Source organism: Phyllobates terribilis, unplaced genomic scaffold, assembly GCF_046119375.1.
Source record: "Phyllobates terribilis strain yellow unplaced genomic scaffold, ASM4611937v1 Scaffold_1__5_contigs__length_1240528914, whole genome shotgun sequence".
NCBI lineage: Eukaryota > Metazoa > Chordata > Amphibia > Anura > Dendrobatidae > Phyllobates > Phyllobates terribilis.
Window position 1 is genome coordinate 1,095,989,877 of NW_027362761.1, and position 18,726 is coordinate 1,096,008,602.

Sequence of the window (18,726 nt, forward strand, 5' to 3'; positions counted from 1 at the left end):
AATAAAAGCTATTTTATAGAAAAAAATATTTTTTTGCATTGCTTTATTTATACAATTTTTTAATTTTTTTTTTTACTTTTATTCTTTGTCCCACTATGGGACTTTCACTTTTTTTATTCTGATCGCCTGTATAGCATAGGGATGGAGCACCCTGAGCTATACAGGCTGTCAGCGCTGCAGATGCAGAATATACTTTGGTCATGCACTGCACATGACCAAAGTATCTTCCTGCTGTCCGGTGACCCGGATGTTGTCCTGACGACATCGGGTCGTCATGGCAACATCCGGGAAGCCGCGGCAGACAGCGTTGGACGCCGGCAGTTTAGGTAAGTATTGCGATCACCTCCCCTTGCCACCGCAATGCTGCGATCGACTTGCGGGGGTTAATGTGCCGGGAGCGGTGCGGGACCGCTCCCAGCACATAGCACCGGGTGTCAGCTGTGACAATCAGCTGACACCCGGTGGCGATCGCGCCTGCACAACATGTGTGTGGGCGCGATAGCCATGAAGTACTAATATTTATCTGGCTCTTAAGTCCCAGGGCGCAGGTACGTCTTGGGCTTTAAAGGGGTTTATGTACATATTCTCAGATATATTCAAAGTTTAAAGTAAATTTTAAGACCATGCTATCCATCCATAAAAGTCTGTGTCACTAGTACATGACATATGTAAGGACAATCTCCGCAGCTGCTCACCATTTTAATGTCCTTTTTGGCATTGTTGGCGTTACTCTTAGCTTCGTCGTAAGTCAAGGCTTTTCTGCTAGCACACCACATGCTGAGATTATGCAGGACCTTAGAAGAAGGAAGAAAAACACATCAAACCAAGAAGTTCCTACGTGTAATACTTATGTGCATTGTGTCTCACCTGCCGAATATCTTGGTTTGCCCCAAGAATGACTTCATTCATAGCTGGTGGAGGAATCTTTAAACCCTCCTTAAATGCTACAGACATCATGGCACCCTGAGAGAAACAGGAGATATGTGTTACTTTAGGTCTAAGATCAATGAAAAAAGGTAGAAACTCCAAGTTTAAAAAAAACAAAACAAATAATAAAAAAAAACAAAAAAAAACCACAAACAGAAATACAAAAATTGCACCAATGTCAGGCAGCCTCACCTTTATCTGTTCTAGTCTTGGCCTCTGGAAGCGAAGGTCAAAACAGTAATTTGATAGTGATCGGATTTTAGGATGATTCCGGTCATTGCACATGCAGATTATGGGAATCTTTGAACCTTTAATCAAAGAAATCAGCTCCTAAAATAGAATAAGTCAAAGTCTCAATGAATTACTGCAAGCAAGTATGGATGAAAAGGAGTGTGCTGGATAACATAGGTTTTTTTTATTTTTACTAATTACAATAGAGCCGCCGGACTCTTCTCGGCTTATCTTTGTGCCAAATGAAAAAAAAAAAAAAAAAAAAAAAAGTCATTGGATCCTTCTCTCCCCCAATGTCATCTGTTGGTGGACAGCTGGGAGCCCCCCATACACATTAGATGGACAGCAAATCCCGATTATTTTTATTTAATGTGTGTGGGGGCATTAGTATATGGACCCCAAGAGCTCAGTAAGGATAATGAGGGGCTTGAAAAAGAAGTATATGTTTGAAATCTGATGCCTTGTGTAATGCAAATGTAATAGGATTCCTTATTGCACACAGAATAAAATATTTTTTTTGCAAGTTTTCTTTATGTTGTTGATTTTCTTCAAATCTCTATAATTGGACTTTTACGAGTCTCCGTGCATCCAAAGATGAACATACCATCTGCATGGTGAGCTGGACTTTTATATACGTCATTATAAGAACACATCTCATAAAGGAAGTCTCATACAGACAGTGCACTCCTATGGGTGAAAATGTCCATTCTGTGCACTTCTAGAACCCCACTACATCAGGACTTGGCAGAGGGGGTAAGGTGGGCAGCATAGGAGGCATTGATGGAATTGTGACTGGGCTTTTATAGGGGTAGTTTGTGGCAGTCTAGAAAGATATGTGGTTCGGAAGTAAGCAGTCTGTATAGTGAAGTATCTGCAGATGTGTGCAAGAACCCCCGATACGGACCAGGGACAGATGAAATGAGCAGGACATGAGCAACATCCCCCTACCAGGTTATCAAGTGCCCCACGTGTTATCAAAATTAGGAAATCATAACACATGGAAAGTGGGAGTAACAAACTCTAAATACTTTAATATTCGGGCAGTGACTGGACTGTAGCCCCCTATCAGAGGTACCATTATTGGATATGGAGTTCAGTAACAGAAGCAGCGTACCTGTACTCCTCCGCGGTCTTCGTTTCCTGCCATCCCATCCACTTCATCCATGATCAGAACATGTTTAGAGTTTACAACTTTGCTGGTCCCTAATGAAGAAGATGTAATGCTGTCAGTTATCTGCCGGAACGCACAATAAAAACTGGCATATGGCAAAACCTTACCCGAGTAAAACCCTTTAATGCTGGTGTTATTTAAAGACTCCGCTACCACGTCCTTCATGCTGTTTTTGCTGCGAGTGTCGCTAGCGTTCAACTCCACATAATTGTAGCCCAGTTCCTAGTGTACCAAGACATCACATCGTTAGTATTAGTGGCCTGTTCCCTTTCATTATCTATTGCATTAATATTCTCTGCTCATTGATCAAATCTTCAGATCAGAAGAAAGTCAGAAATGTATATTTGCATTGATTTCCCAAACTACAGAAAATAGCAATTATCTGGAAACAAATACAAGTAAAAATAGAGTAAAGAATAGTTTTTAGCCAAGAACACAGCCTATAACCACCAGGAACCACCAAGAGCACAGCCTATAAACGAGGAACCACCAAGAGCACAGCCTACAAACGAGGAACCACCAAGAGCACAGCCTACAAACGAGGAACCACCAAGAGCACAGCCTATAAACGAGGAACCACCAAGAGCACAGCCTATAAACGAGGAACCACCAAGAGCACAGCCTATAAACGAGGAACCACCAAGAGCATAGCCTATAAACGAGGAACCACCAAGAGCACAGCCTATAACAAGGAACCACCAAGATGCGATCATGGGGAGAACTGCCCAGTAAGATCACAATGTGGTCACCACCACAACTCCCACAGAGATCTTTAGCAAACAACCCATACAGCAGTTGTAATTATTTTACCCCCGCAGAAGAAAAAAAAAAATGTCGATTTTCTCCATGAAGGATTGAAAATAGCAAAATGGCTCTATAGCGGAGCTAAAATGTTGCTTTTGTGAATATATGTTAATAAACCTGTGACTGTACTTTACATTCTGGAGTGCTGCATCTTATTCTCAATTTTCCTGGACAGATTACAAGGGTTGTCCTGTTTTACGGATTATTCCCCCAATAGATTCAGGGAAGGGAACCCTCCCCTGCCCCCCTGAGCTCTTACTCCCCCTCCCTAAGATCCAGCAACGCCTCTCACCACTGCACCAGTTTTTGTTGATCGGCTGCAGCTGTGACGTCCATCGACAGCACTGCAGCCAATCACTTTGCTCAGGTAATCGTGCAGTTTGGATTCTTTTTTATGCCCGAGCAAGGAATAATCTTTCAAATGAGCAAACCCTTAAAAGACTTTTATGTCAGGTTCCTTGATTACCAAAAAGTTTATATATTTTTATAATATGTGTGTGACATATATACAGTACAGACCAAAAGTTTGGACACACCTTCTCATTTATAGATTTTTCTGTATTTTCATGATTATGAAAATTGTACATTCACACTGAAGGCATCAAAACTATGAATTAACACATGTGGAATTATATACTTAACAAAAAAGTGTGAAACAACCAAAAATATGTCTTATATTCTAGGTTCTTCAAAGTAGCCACCTTTTGCTTTGATGACTGCTTTGCACACTCTTGGCATTCTCTTGATGAGCTTCAAGAGGTAGTCACCGGAAATGGTCTTCCAATAATCTTGAAGGAGTTCCCAGAGATGCTTAGCACTTGTTGGCCCTTTTGCCTTCACTCTGCGGTCCAGCTCACCCCAAACCATCTCGATTGGGTTCAGGTCTGGTGACTGTGAAGGTCAGATCATCTGGCGTAACACCCCATCACTCTCCTTCTTGGTCAAATAGCCCTTACACAGCCTGGAGGTGTGTTTGGGGTCATTGTCCTGTTGAAAAATAAATGATGGTCCAACTAAACGCAAACCGGATGGAATAGCATGCCGCTGCAAGATGCTGTGGTAGCCATGCTGGTTCAGAATGCCTTCAATTTTGAATAAATCCCCAACAATGTCACCAGCAAAGCACCCCCACACCATCACACCTCCTCCTCCATGCTTCATGGTGGGAACCAGGCAAGTAGAGTCCATCCGTTCACTTTTTCTGCGTCGCACAAAGACACGGTGGTTGGAACCAAAGATCTCAAATTTGGACTCATCAGACCAAAGCACAGATTTCCACTGGTCTAATGCCCATTCCTTGTGTTCTTTAGCCCAAACAAGTCTCTTCTGCTTGTTGCCTGTCCTTAGCAGTGGTTTTCTAGCAGCTATTTTACCATGAAGATCTGCTGCACAAAGTCTCCTCTTAACAGTTGTTGTAGAGATGTGTCTGCTGCTAGAACTCTGTGTGGCATTGACCTGGTCTCTAATCTGAGCTGCTGTTAACCTGCGATTTCTGAGGCTGGTGACTCGGATAAACTTATCCTCAGAAGCAGAGGTGACTCTTGGTCTTCCTTTCCTGGGGCGGTCCTCATGTGAGCCAGTTTCTTTGTAGCGCTTGATGGTTTTTGCAACTGCACTTGGGGACACATTCAAAGTTTGCCCAATTTTTCGGACTGAATGACCTTAATTTCTTAAAGTAATGATGGCCACTAGTGTTGAGCAAGTATGTTCTATTAACCCTTTCGCTGAGTATGCTCGGGCCGAGCTCCGAGTATTTACAGCTGCTCGGTGATATGTTTGAATCACTCCCGTGCTCATGATTTGCAACTGTTTGACAGCTTTATTACATGTGAGGAATGTGTAAGAAATAGACATTCCTCACATGTATTAAAACTGTCAAACAGTCGCAAATCATGCACACTGGAGACATTCAAACATATCACCGAGCAGCTGTAAATACTCGGAGCTCGGCCCGAGCATACTCGGAACAGAACATACTCGCTCAACACTAATGGCCACTCGTTTTTCTTTACTTGGCTGCTTTTTTCTTGCCATAATACAAATTCTAACAGTCTATTCAGTAGGACTATCAGCTGTGTATCCACCTGACTTCTGCCAAGAGTGTGCAAAGCAGTCATCAAAGCAAAACGTGGCTACTTTGAAGAACCTAGAATATAAGACATATTTTCAGTTGTTTCACACTTTTTTGTTAAGTATATAATTCCACATGTGTTAGTTCATAGTTTTGATGCCTTCAGTGTGAATGTACAATTTTCAAAGTCATGAAATTACAGAAAAATTTTTAAATGAGGTGTGTCCAAACTTTTGGTCTGTACTGTATATATGTTGTAGATCCCTAAACATCCTATAAATTGTTGTACAACTCCCACCAATAGATCCAATAACTGTGCAGAAGCAATCACTTTAGTAGGCCGACATACTGTGCTCCTGCATAAAGCATTGTATGGAAGCCAGGGCACCGATACATCACTTTTGGTGTTTTATATGCCATTCTTAAATGAATATGATTCTGCAAAATCATTAAAGAGAATCCGTCATTTTGTAATAAAAAGCAAAGACCGGAGGCAGGCGGAGGGGCCAGGGAATCACAGCCCGGAGGCAGGCGGAGGGGCCAGGGAATCACAGCCCGGAGGGGCCAGGGAATCACAGCCCGGAGGCAGGCGGAGGGGGCCAGGGAATCACAGCCCGGAGGCAGGCGGAGGGGGCCAGGGAATCACAGCCCGGAGGCAGGCGGAGGGGGCCAGGGAATCACAGCCCGGAGGCAGGCGGAGGGGCCAGGGAATCACAGCCCGGAGGCAGGCGGAGGGGGCCAGGGAATCACAGCCCGGAGGCAGGCGGAGGGGGCCAGGGAATCACAGCCCGGAGGCAGGCGGAGGGGGCCAGGGAATCACAGCCCGGAGGCAGGCGGAGGGGGCCAGGGAATCACAGCCCGGAGGCAGGCGGAGGGGGCCAGGGAATCACAGCCCGGAGGCAGGCGGAGGGGGCCAGGGAATCACAGCCCGGAGGCAGGCGGAGGGGGCCAGGGAATCACAGCCCGGAGGCAGGCGGAGGGGGCCAGGGAATCACAGCCCGGAGGCAGGCGGAGGGGGCCAGGGAATCACAGCCCGGAGGCAGGCGGAGGGGGCCAGGGAATCACAGCCCGGAGGCAGGCGGAGGGGGCCAGGGAATCACAGCCCGGAGGCAGGCGGAGGGGGCCAGGGAATCACAGCCCGGAGGCAGGCGGAGGGGGCCAGGGAATCACAGCCCGGAGGCAGGCGGAGGGGGCCAGGGAATCACAGCCCGGAGGCAGGCGGAGGGGGCCAGGGAATCACAGCCCGGAGGCAGGCGGAGGGGGCCAGGGAATCACAGCCCGGAGGCAGGCGGAGGGGGCCAGGGAATCACAGCCCGGAGGCAGGCGGAGGGGGCCAGGGAATCACAGCCCGGAGGCAGGCGGAGGGGGCCAGGGAATCACAGCCCGGAGGCAGGCGGAGGGGGCCAGGGAATCACAGCCCGGAGGCAGGCGGAGGGGGCCAGGGAATCACAGCCCGGAGGCAGGCGGAGGGGGCCAGGGAATCACAGCCCGGAGGCAGGCGGAGGGGGCCAGGGAATCACAGCCCGGAGGCAGGCGGAGGGGGCCAGGGAATCACAGCCCGGAGGCAGGCGGAGGGGGCCAGGGAATCACAGCCCGGAGGCAGGCGGAGGGGGCCAGGGAATCACAGCCCGGAGGCAGGCGGAGGGGGCCAGGGAATCACAGCCCGGAGGCAGGCGGAGGGGGCCAGGGAATCACAGCCCGGAGGCAGGCGGAGGGGGCCAGGGAATCACAGCCCGGAGGCAGGCGGAGGGGGCCAGGGAATCACAGCCCGGAGGCAGGCGGAGGGGGCCAGGGAATCACAGCCCGGAGGCAGGCGGAGGGGGCCAGGGAATCACAGCCCGGAGGCAGGCGGAGGGGCCAGGGAATCACAGCCCGGAGGGGCCAGGGAATCACAGCCCGGAGGGGCCAGGGAATCACAGCCCGGAGGGGCCAGGGAATCACAGCCCGGAGGGGCCAGGGAATCACAGCCCGGAGGCAGGCGGAGGGGGCCAGGGAATCACAGCCCGGAGGCAGGCGGAGGGGCCAGGGAATCACAGCCCGGAGGGGCCAGGGAATCACAGCCCGGAGGGGCCAGGGAATCACAGCCCGGAGGGGCCAGGGAATCACAGCCCGGAGGCAGGCGGAGGGGGCCAGGGAATCACAGCCCGGAGGCAGGCGGAGGGGCCAGGGAATCACAGCCCGGAGGGGCCAGGGAATCACAGCCCGGAGGGGCCAGGGAATCACAGCCCGGAGGGGCCAGGGAATCACAGCCCGGAGGGGCCAGGGAATCACAGCCCGGAGGCAGGCGGAGGGGCCAGGGAATCACAGCCCGGAGGCAGGCGGAGGGGCCAGGGAATCACAGCACGGAGGCAGGCGGAGGGGCCAGGGAATCACAGACAGGGAGAAGACGACCCTGTATACAGTCCAGCCCCTATGACCAAAATCTAATTAGAAGAAAACTTAAAATGCTTATTAAAGAAGAACAAAAAAGCAGATTTCTTCATTAAAGGCATCAACGTAATCAGTATTACAGCACCGTTATAGCAAGGTCATTACTGTACACTACAAAATCTTTATAAATTGGGCGAATCTGATCACTGGTGTGTGCTTCCTCAAAAATGCACGTAATGTACATTCACACCCTTCCTGAATTTGACGGCGGGAGATAGCAATGCCCCCTCCCCAGTTCTGCCCATTTTGGCAGAGCTGCCTGAAACTGGTAACTCCAAAAAGTTGCAGCACTGTTGAGCAACTTCGTGTTGTGCAAATATTGTGCCACTTTTCAAAGTTTTTTAAACTAGAAAAGACACTTTGATGAAGTGGGCCATAGATTTTTTTTTTATTATTGAGCTCTTACATCTCTGTACATGCAGAGGGGATGAACTGGAGCAACTGGAGGAGTACTCAGGACCTCGATCCCCACACATCTACAGGTCATTTAAAGGCTAAAAACAAATTTAAAAATGCATAAAAAGCAAACAAACATAAGTATCAATAAAAGAAGAAATATAATCTTTTATAGTATAGGGGTTATCCACATCAACATAAAGCGAGAAGCACTTCTGAAGCTGAATCAATGGCCGTGTGCCCAGATCTGGCAGGTATCGCACAGGTGTCCTAATCCAAGTACTAGGACAATTGTACAGTATCTGCCGATACCGGGCAGATGGCCTGTCATTGCAAAGTCATCAGTGCCCCTCATCTCCCGATAAGGAAGGGAGAGGCGCTGGATTGCTTCTCTAAGGTTTGAAGAAATGCAATATATCAGAGAATATAAAGAAAACAAACCCTAATTTACCTCGCAAACCAAAACTGCTGTTGTAGTTTTACCAACACCTGGTGGTCCTGACAGCAGGGCAGCTTTATAGGATGAGCCATCGTCCTTGCCCCCAAATCTGTTATACTTTACTGCAATGATATGATAATGACATTTAGTTTCTGGAACCCATATAACAAACAAATATAACAACTAGTGATGAGCGAACGTGTTCGTTACTCGAGTTTGCACCAAGTATCGCGGGTGCTCAAGTGACATGTTCGTTTCCCCGCGGCCACATGTTTCGTGGCTGCTAGACAACCACAAAACATGTGGGGATTTCCGTGTTTGTCAGGCAATCACCGAATTAACTTCTATCCACCCTGAAGAAACTCGCTTCCAGTTATTGGGATGCTGCAGGAAGCAATTGCAGTCAACAGTCACTATAAAGTGAGCATGCAGTAATCACCCCGGGCACTACGACTGCCCGCTCTGCCACACACGCTGCGCACACACACACTGCAGAATATATTGTCAATCAAAATGCCAGGGAGCAATTACAGAGCGCTGCCTGTGAAGTGAGTGGTAACTGTTACAGCTTCGTGCATGCTTTGATGACTGAAAGCAAGCAGCTGCAGGGAAGATATAACTTCATTTTCTCCCTGTAGCTTCGCTTCCATTATGGCAGTCAGGTATGATTTTAATGTTATTGACCTGCAGATTAACTCTATATATACAGATAGTATTTCTGGACACAACAGGTTCCCTTTAATGTACAGTTTAAATACACTGCACAACATTGAAACTCTAACACCAAGAAGGAAAAATTGTGCAATTACAGAAGTAGCAGGGTAAATAGACAAGTTAATGATATGAAAATTAAAAAAATAAAAAAAAAAAACAATTTACAAAACATCTCTGTTTAATCTGTATCGAGTATGCGCATCACATGCAGAAATCCCCACACTTAACCTCATTGATAGCAGGCAATGAGTGCATTAATGGTTATCTGAGGAAGGTTTTGCTAAGCTAAATGCACTTGGGCACACAAATCATCAAGATCCGCTGCTGGCAGCTTCCTTTGCAATTGCCGACCAATATCCCTGATGTACTAAATGAGAGACAAGTCTGGAGACGATACAAGTCATGGTAGCATGTTTAGGATACACAGGCTATTCATAGTAGCACAAATAACATGCGGCCTGGCATTTCTACATCAATTAGCTAAATTGTGCTATTTGCGATTTTTATTTTACATGCGTTTTTATCACTTTTTTCAGCTGCCATTTTTGTCTCTTTATAGGTCATGTTTTAAATAAATGTACCTTGTTTTTAAAACTTTCTGTTCCTTAGCCTTGATAAAACTTTATTGATAAAGTCATGTGCGAATTATATGCGTTTTTAATGAGTATACACTGAGGAAATGCAATGAGACCGCAGGGGCAATTTTTAGCAGCGAATTTTCCGCCTTTTATTCAAGTCTATTGGGACAATTTGCAAAAAATAAAATACATATTTACCGCATAAAGATGGATATGTTGCGGATGTACAAATTGCTTTGCAGGCCAGTATACGCAGTGTAAAATTAAATAATTTTTATTTTGAAAAAAAAAAAGTACAGTATGGATGAGATTTCTATAAATCCCATTCACTTTTCTGGAACTGTAAGGCACTGCGTGTGAAGAGCAAAAAAAAAAAAAAAAAAAAGTAATCAAATACTCATTTTGGGAATTTAGAATTAGGAAGTTTATTTTCCCTGTCTGGGCTCCTCAGTCTCTTTTCATTATGGTAACTGGTGATGTCATTAGCCAGGAAATTATTGGGTAATTAGATCTAATCTTTTATTTTTTATTGGTAATTGGGGAACACTTTTCATATTATATAAAATGTTAAAGTCTTTTAGGAAAACCATAAGTAAAAATAAACATGACTCTGAATGCGTGCACAGGAGACAAATAATGGGGAGATTTAGAAAACGATCTAAAAGAAAAATTGTCTTTGTTGCCCATAGTAACCAATCATTGCGCAGCTTTCAATTCATACAGTGTTGTTAAAAAATAAAGGCTGCACTGTGATTGGCTGGTGTGGGTCTGGTTTCTCTTCGATGTTTTAATAAATCTTCCCCTATACATGTACATTGAATACATTCCACACTTTACAGCACAAATAGTGCGGATTACCAGCAGGTTTCTTCTCATCGGTCGAATGGTTCCTGTGCCAGTCTCTTAGCCACCTGATGAGTTTGTTGGCACAGCTCTGATCTCCCTGCTGTCCTATGATGGCCTTCACCGAGGTCGGCTTGTATTTATCTACCCACAGTATACTTTCTGTCTTGCCGCTGACTGGCACCAAGTCCAATGATTTAACAGAGCTGGGCTTCTCTTGTTTTCCGCCTGTCTTCCAGTCATCTGCTGTCTTCTCCTCACCCGCCAGTTTCTTAGCTCTTGGTGACTGTCTCTTTTCTGGAGTTAGCTTCCTCTTTGCCGGGCTAGGCTTTATGGTTACCTTTTCCGGGGTTTTTTCAGCTTTTACTTTGCTTTTCATCTGAATAATGGACAAAATAAGACTTGTTATTAGGGTAGGACATCCTAAATAAGCCAAGAAGTCACAATGAAGGCATGCTCCTCTACCGAGAACAAGAGACTGGATGAGTTCTCATGCCAACAATGGACTGAATGAGTCTAACAAGCCACACAGGCAGATATGGGGCGTATAATTCATCTAAAAGTCTGCCTCGTAATATTATAGTCTCCCAGCAGCGGCCACTGCAGAGGGAATGTCCTCTACTTGCTACGTCCCAAGCACAGAATGACTGTTCAAACCAAGTACAGGCGCTTAGTGCTTCATGGTGAGGCCACGTCTGCTATGTTGGTACATCCATGAACGGGCTGGGCTTCATAGGAGACCAGTAAGAACACATAAGATTACAATACTACAGTACTGCAGTCCATTGTATTAATGATGAGCTTCAAGTCCCCTAAAGGGACTAAAAGAAAATCTAATAATTGAAATCACCCCCCTTTTTCCTAAATGTAAATAGAGAAATCTTAAAAAAAAAAAAAAAAAAAACATTCGATATTGATGCGTGTTATAGTCACATCTAATAAAATATCAAAAAATATTTATTCGCAGTTGGTGATGGTGGACACCGAAACAGAAAAAAAGAAATCGAAATGGCAGATTCGCTGTTTTTCAATCATACCACCCCATCAAGCCTCCAAAAATAGAAATAAAAAAAGATCAGGACAAATGGACCCCATAATGGTATCAATAAAAAAATGACAGCTCATAAAGCAAAAATCAAGTCCTTCTGAAAAAATGGAGAGATCTTGGAACATGTCGACAGAAGACAAGTTTTCTGTTTTTTTGCAAGTGGGTTTTTTTTTTTTTTGAGCAGAAAAACAAAAACAAAAAGACACAAAAAAAGTAAATATTGTATCACCAAAAGTGATCACCTCTCACAGAATGAACGCAGGAAAAACAAAATGAAAAGAAAAGGATTTTTTTTTTTTTTTTTTTTTAAATTCCACCCCATTTAAAAAAAAAATTCCTGTGCTCAGTACATTATATGGCAGAATAAATACGGTCGATCAAAACTACAATTTGTCCATCAAAAAACAACCCTCATACCCCTATGCTAACATGAAAATAAAAAAATTCTGTCTCTTGGAAAGCGAAGAGGGAAAAAAAGAAAAAAGCGGAAAATAAATGGCTGCATATCCAAAATTATAACACTGGCGCCCTGTGCTCTTCACAGATGAAAGCAGTTCACACTGAGCAAATGTGACAGACGTGACAGAGTCTGGTAATGCCGTGGAGAGCGCTCTGCTGCATGCAACATCCTTCAGCATGACCGGTTTGGCAGTGGGTCAGTAATGGTGTGGGGTGGCATTTCTTTGGAGGGCCGCACAGCCCTCCATGTGTTTGCCAGAGGTAGCCTGACTGCCATTAGGTACCGAGATGAGATCCTCAGACTCCTTGTGAGACCATATGCTGGTGCGGTTGGCCCTGGGTTCCTCCTAATGCAGGACAATGCCAGACCTCATGTGGCTGGAGTGTGTCAGCAGTTCCCGCAAGATGAAGGCATTGAAGCTATGGACTGGCCCGCCTGTTCCCCAGACCTGAATCCGATTGAGCACATCTGGGATATCATGTCTTGATCCATCCACCAACGTCACGTTGCACCACAGACTGTCCAGGAGTTGGCGGATGCTTTAGTCCAGGTCTGGGAGGAGATCCCACAGGAGACCATCCACAACCTCATCAGGAGCATGCCCAGGCGTTGTAGGGAGGTTATACAGGCACGTGGAGGCCACACACAATACTGAGCCTCATTTTGACTTGTTTTAAGGACATTACATCAAAGTTGGATCAGCCTGTAGTGTGTTTTTCCTCTTTAATTTTGGGGGTGACTCCAAATCCAGGCCTCCATTGGTTAATAAATTTGATTTCCATTGATGATTTTTGTGTGATTTTGTTGTCAGCACATCCAACTTTGTACAGAACAAAGTATTCAATGAGAATATTTCATTCATTCAGATCTAGGATGTGTTATTTGAGTGTTCCCTTTATTTTTTTTGAGCAGTGTATAATGCATACAGAAGAAGAAGCCAGCCATGAAGGAGACCGCTTCTATTTTCCAGTCTGCACTAGAATTCTGATAAGCGATTTTGCACGTTTCATCCAATCAGATGCCTTGTAGCAGCTAAATAAAAGGTAAGTTAGAACAGTGGTGTGCTCCTGATGCACTTACCTCTGCTTCGGCTGCTATAACATACTTTGATTTTTTTCCAGGTAAAGATCGGATTAAACGGAACAGACCGTCTTCATCAATAATCTTTGTTCCTAAACTTTCTGCCTGTACAAAGACATTCGAAAAACTGAATTAAATGTGAAAACAACTGGTGCGTGTAGAATGTAAAGTATTACTCGGGAGCAATGAACTCCTTCATTCTGCAATTCACTAGCTTATCATCACAACCTGCCACCAGATGTCACATTCGTACAGTTCACTGATGAGCATAACTTATGATTGATCACTGTGATGAAAGGTAAAAAGACACAAATATTCAATTACACATCTTAGCGCTCATTGGCCATAATTTATCAAGACTGGAATTTTGTACGCCAGTCTTGATTAAGAGAGTGCTGGAGTAATATATGCCAAAATCATTGATAGGTGGGCACCCCTTCTTTCAGCTGTCATGCTCCACTGTAAGAAATGGACATCAGTCAAGGGCTGGACTACACTTCTGTAGTAATTTGTGCCACTTTTGTAGCATAAATTATGATGAACGTATTGGAATAATCTTGGAATAATAATAATTTCTACAATTGGATGTGTTTTAATCAGTTCCCAACCACCAACGATCGATAAACGTCGACGCTTGTTGAGCTTGGTGCAGCGCCGACGTTTCTCTACAGTCGGCGGTCTCTCAGCGCTCAGGACCCCCAGGGTCAAGCAAGTGCTCCGATTCCGGTGCAGAGCGGTAAGCTCTCACAGGTGACATCATTGGGACCTGATTGGATCATGTAGTTAACCCGCAGCCATCTTCTAGATGCCGCGATCAATAGCGATTGAAAATGTAACATGGCACCCTCAAGCCATTCCAGCAAAATCTGAACTCCAATATGTTGCTCCTTCCCTTGTGAGATTTGCACTGCGCCTCAAAAGTAGTTTTTGACCACCTATGAGGTATTGATTTACTCAGGAGAAATTGCATAACAAATTGTACTGTTCGTTTTCTCCTATTACCCCTTTTGAAAATTGAAAACTTAGGGTCAAAGCAACATTTTAGTGGAAAAAAATAGTAATATTTCATTTACTCAGCCCAATGTTAAACAAGTTTGTGAATTGTCTGAGGGTTAAAAATACTCACTACTCCTCTAAATGAAGTCATTGAGAGGTTTAGTTTACAAAATGGGGTCACTTGTGGGGGTTTCTGCTGTTTTGGCATGTCAGGGGCTCTTCAAATGTGACATGGTGTCTGCAACCTATTCCAGCCAAAATGGCGCTCCTTCCCTTCCGAGCCCTGCAGTCATTTTCCACTACATATGGGGTATCGGCGTACTCAGGAAAAAATTGCACAACAAATTTTGGCCTCCATTTTCTCATGTTCCCTTGTGAAAATAAAAGAATTGAGGTTAAAACAACATTTTTGTGGGAAAATGTGATTTTGAGCACCTTGAGGGGTGCAGTTTTTAGAATGGTGTCACTTTTGGGTATTTTTTGTCACATAGGCCCCACAAAGTCACTTCAAATGTGATGTAGTCCGTAAAAAAATGGTTTTGTAAATTTTGTTGGAAAAATGAGAAATCGCTGGTCAACTTTTAACCCTTATAACTTCCTAACAAAAAAAAAATGTTTCAAAAATTGTGCTGATGTAAAAGTAGACATGTGGGAAATGTTACTTAGTAACCTAGTAACCATTTTGTGTGACACATGTCTCCGATTTAAGGACATAAAAATTTAAAAATTTTCACGTTTAGTGGCCAGTGTCAGGCTGCTGCTGCAAAGGCAAATAAAATAATGGGATGCATTAAAAGAGGCATAGATGCTCATGAGGAGAACATAAGACACCAAGACAGGTTATTACACTTGGGGTTATTTACTGTGGAAAAAAGAAGGCTTAGGGGTGATCTTATTACTATGTACAAGTATATGAGGGAACAGTACAAAGACCTTTCTACTGATCTTTTTACTCTGAAGCCTGAGACGGGGACAAGAGGGCATCTTCTACGTCTGGAGGAAAGAAGGTTTAATCATAATCACAGACGGGGATTCTTTACTGTAAGAGCAGTGAGACTATGGAGCTCTCTGCCGCATGATGTTGTAATGAGTGATTCACTGTTAAAATTTAAGAAGGGCCTGGATGCCTTTCTTGAAAAGTATAATATTACAGGTTATAAATACTAGATTCCTGGATAGGGCGTTGAACCAGGGAACTAGTCTGATCGGCGTATGTGGAGTCAGGAAGGAATTTTTTCCCCAATGTGGAGCTTAGTATTTGCCACATGGGTTTTTTTTTTGCCTTCCTCTGGATCAACCTGTTAGGCTATGGGTTGAACTCGATGGACTCAGTCTTCCTTCAACCTTAAAAACTATGTTACTATGTTACCAAATCTCCGATATATCGAACAAATTTTACTACTCTCATGAGGTGCAACATGTCACGAAAAAACAAACTCACAATCACTGGGATACGCCAAAGCGTTCCAGAGTTATTACCTCAAAGTGACTGGTCAGGACACGAAGGCGAAAACCGGCTCTGGCACAAAAGGGTTAAAAAAAAATGTTCCTGTGCTGAGATAATCTTATACATGTGCCCCTGCTGTGTACTGTGTAATGGCTGTGTCTGACCGTACAGTAACATGGTCTGATCATACCACATCTCCTGGGCAGGGTAGGAAGCAAAAGAGTATACAGACATTACAGCAGGGGATCGCAAATAATTATTCTTTCTTGGAGGTAAAACATTTATTTAAAAACAGGCAGGGAAATGTTTAACCTCACAAAAAGAATCATCTGTGACCCCCTGCTGTCATGTCTGTATACTCTTTTGCTTCCTCCCCTGACCAGGAGATGTGGTATGATCAGACCATGTTCCTGGATGGTCAGACACAGCCATTACACAGTACACAGCAGGGGCACATTTATAAGATTATCTCAGCACAGGAACATTATTTTAAACAACATCCAATTGTGGAAATTATTATTCCAAGATATATTGATTAAAATCAACTTTAAAATTAACTTTGTTCATGGGAAAACCCCTTTAAGGAGGGCCTGTAACCAGGTCAAAAGTGGCCATTTTTTGCTGTTATATTATTTACACTGCTTATATTTCCTGTTTTTGTTTTTTTCTGCCATACAGTTCCAAAGATATGGGCCTCTTTATTTTGTTAAAATCTTGATGCTCTTCACCACCAAGGAAGCATAGCTCACAGGATTCTTTAGGGCGGAGGTGTCTTTAGGCTGCTCTTCATTCATTATTTGAGCCATGCCTCATTGGTAAAGACCATAAAAATTAGAACCAATGAAAAAAAAAAAAAAAACATATCTGGAACTGGACGGTGGATTTAAGACAATAATAGTAATACTCCGAGAGCAGCAGGAGTAAGATAAGAGCAAAAACGGCCCAGTCTATACCTCGGAATAGGCCCTCTTTAATAAATTAAATGAAAGGCTAACTTGAAAATCTAATCAGAGTGCTGTAGATATATCGTGGGTAGTCTGTATTTCATGACCATGAGTGCTAATAAACAGGCATTATGAGAGGGAAATTGCTCTCTTCCCCTAAATGAAAACAAAAAAAAAACTAGAAATAATGATATTATGCAATTAACACTTTGGGTAAATGTCAGGTACAGTTGTGGTTCCCATGCCTAAACTTTTCGCCCCCAAACAACTTTTTACCAACAGTTATATCGGCCAAAAAATAAAATAAATACATAAACTCAATTTTTACAATGTATAAAAGTATTAATCTAAAACCGTTCCCAATAGCATGCGGGGAGGGGTCACTTCTTTTAAACCATATCATACTATGACAAACATCATCGCTGATTGCTACGTGACCCTATCTGGTGATTATATGTTCTCACCAGCATATCTGCCCTGTAGGCCTCATCCTTGTATCATACCTTCTCACGTTTGGACTCTCCGCCATCACGGCCCAGGATGAGATAGTTGGTCTTTTTGCTGACGTTTCCAGTTACTTTGCCTCCATAGCGCTCCACTAATGACTTGGCCTCATCTCGCTCTATGGACTCCATGACCCCAGTGATGACAAACGTCAGACCCTCCAAGCAGTTATCTGCCCCCTACCAAGGAATGAGAAGTATCTCAGGAATCACTGACATGTCACATCTCAGGAATGCGTTCAGAAATGACATTATTAGACACTGAATAACTCCTACTACACAAATAGTAACCCATTATATATCGATAGCGGCAGGTCTGGTGCGAGGGTCATTCCTGTCTCTCAGCGGGGATCTACAATACATCAATAACTGGATCTGGTACCAGTAGGGTGCGATAGAGGACAGTCATAAAATCTACATTTCAATAGTAAAGCAGAACTATATAGCTGAGGGGTACACAACCTCTATGATCCAAAGGCTGTATAGTTAGGTCTACTACTTAAAGGGGTTTTTCCACAAAGTTAATTGTAATTAATAGATCTTTGAATAATAATAATTTCCACAATTGGATGTGTTTGAATAAAATGTTCCTGCGCTGAGATAATCTTATATCTGTGCCCCTGCTGTGTACTGTGTAATGGCTGTGTCTGACCATACAGGAACATGGTCTGATCATACCACAGCTCCTGGGCAGGGGAGGAAGCAAAGAGAGTATACAGGACAGCATGGGAAGCGCAAATTATTCTTTCTTGGAGGTAAAACATTGCTTAAAAACAGGCAGTGAAATGTTTTGCCTCAAAAAGAATCATCTGAGATCCCATTCTGTCCTGCCTGTATACTCTCTTTTGCTTCCTCCCCTGCTCAGGAGATGTGGTATGATCAGATCATGGTCCTGCACAGTCAGACACAGACATTACACAGTACACAGCAGGGGCACATTTATAAGATTATCTCAGCACAGGAACAGTTTATTTAAGCACATCCAATTGTGGAAATTATTATTATTCCAAGATCTATTAAGTAAAATGTACTTTGTTGGTGGGAAAACCCCTTTAAAGCCATAAAATGACATAGCATGTGAAATTAGAGGAAAAATCAGGAGCTGAAATGACATTTGCAGGTATGATAAAGTTTTCACACAAAACATTTTAAGGTGTTTTTTGTGCTTTTACAGGGTAATATCAAAGCGCTACAAAAAATAAACTCTGGTGGTGTGTTTGGTGGCTTTTTCCAGGCAGTGGTTTTTTTTGTTTTTTTTTTTGCAAAGCACAAGTATGGCGTTCTTTCAGGTGCTTCTTCAGCATGTGAAAAGATAAAAAAAAAAAACATTATAATGTAATGAATCAAGGACTCCACACAAAAAAGGCAGGCAAATATGCAATGAGAACCATCTGAAATTAATGGTGGCTTTTACAAAAATAAGTGTTTTTTTTTTTTTTTTTGTGCCGCTGAGCATCTTCTTACATTGAGACACACTGGACCAAATATGATCCCCTTATTTGCCTAAATTTGGTGCTGTGCTCCCTTCACTAGGATTTACTTCCCCCAGCAGCAAATGACGTGTCCCACAGATTGCCAACCTTGTATGTCAAGTCATGTAACCTATACATGGAGAAGAACCACCGCACCGGGCAGAGCTAGACT

General features: G+C 43.9%; 1 protein-coding gene across 4 annotated transcripts in view; it reads right to left on the reverse strand.

The window, feature by feature from the left end:
* Window positions 1–18,726, reverse strand: part of RFC1 (replication factor C subunit 1) — an 83,852-nt gene that overhangs the window by 18,586 nt on the left and 46,540 nt on the right. For all 4 annotated transcript variants that reach the window (XM_073645975.1, XM_073645995.1, XM_073645986.1 and 1 more), the window contains 9 exons: window positions 17,083–17,262; window positions 13,193–13,297; window positions 10,620–10,983; window positions 8,482–8,591; window positions 2,437–2,551; window positions 2,273–2,361; window positions 1,120–1,257; window positions 868–963; window positions 696–794 (listed from right to left, as the gene is read on the reverse strand). In XM_073645975.1, coding sequence (XP_073502076.1) covers window positions 696–794; window positions 868–963; window positions 1,120–1,257; window positions 2,273–2,361; window positions 2,437–2,551; window positions 8,482–8,591; window positions 10,620–10,983; window positions 13,193–13,297; window positions 17,083–17,262 — 1,296 coding nt within the window. The remainder of the gene's footprint in view (window positions 1–695; window positions 795–867; window positions 964–1,119; window positions 1,258–2,272; window positions 2,362–2,436; window positions 2,552–8,481; window positions 8,592–10,619; window positions 10,984–13,192; window positions 13,298–17,082; window positions 17,263–18,726) is intronic.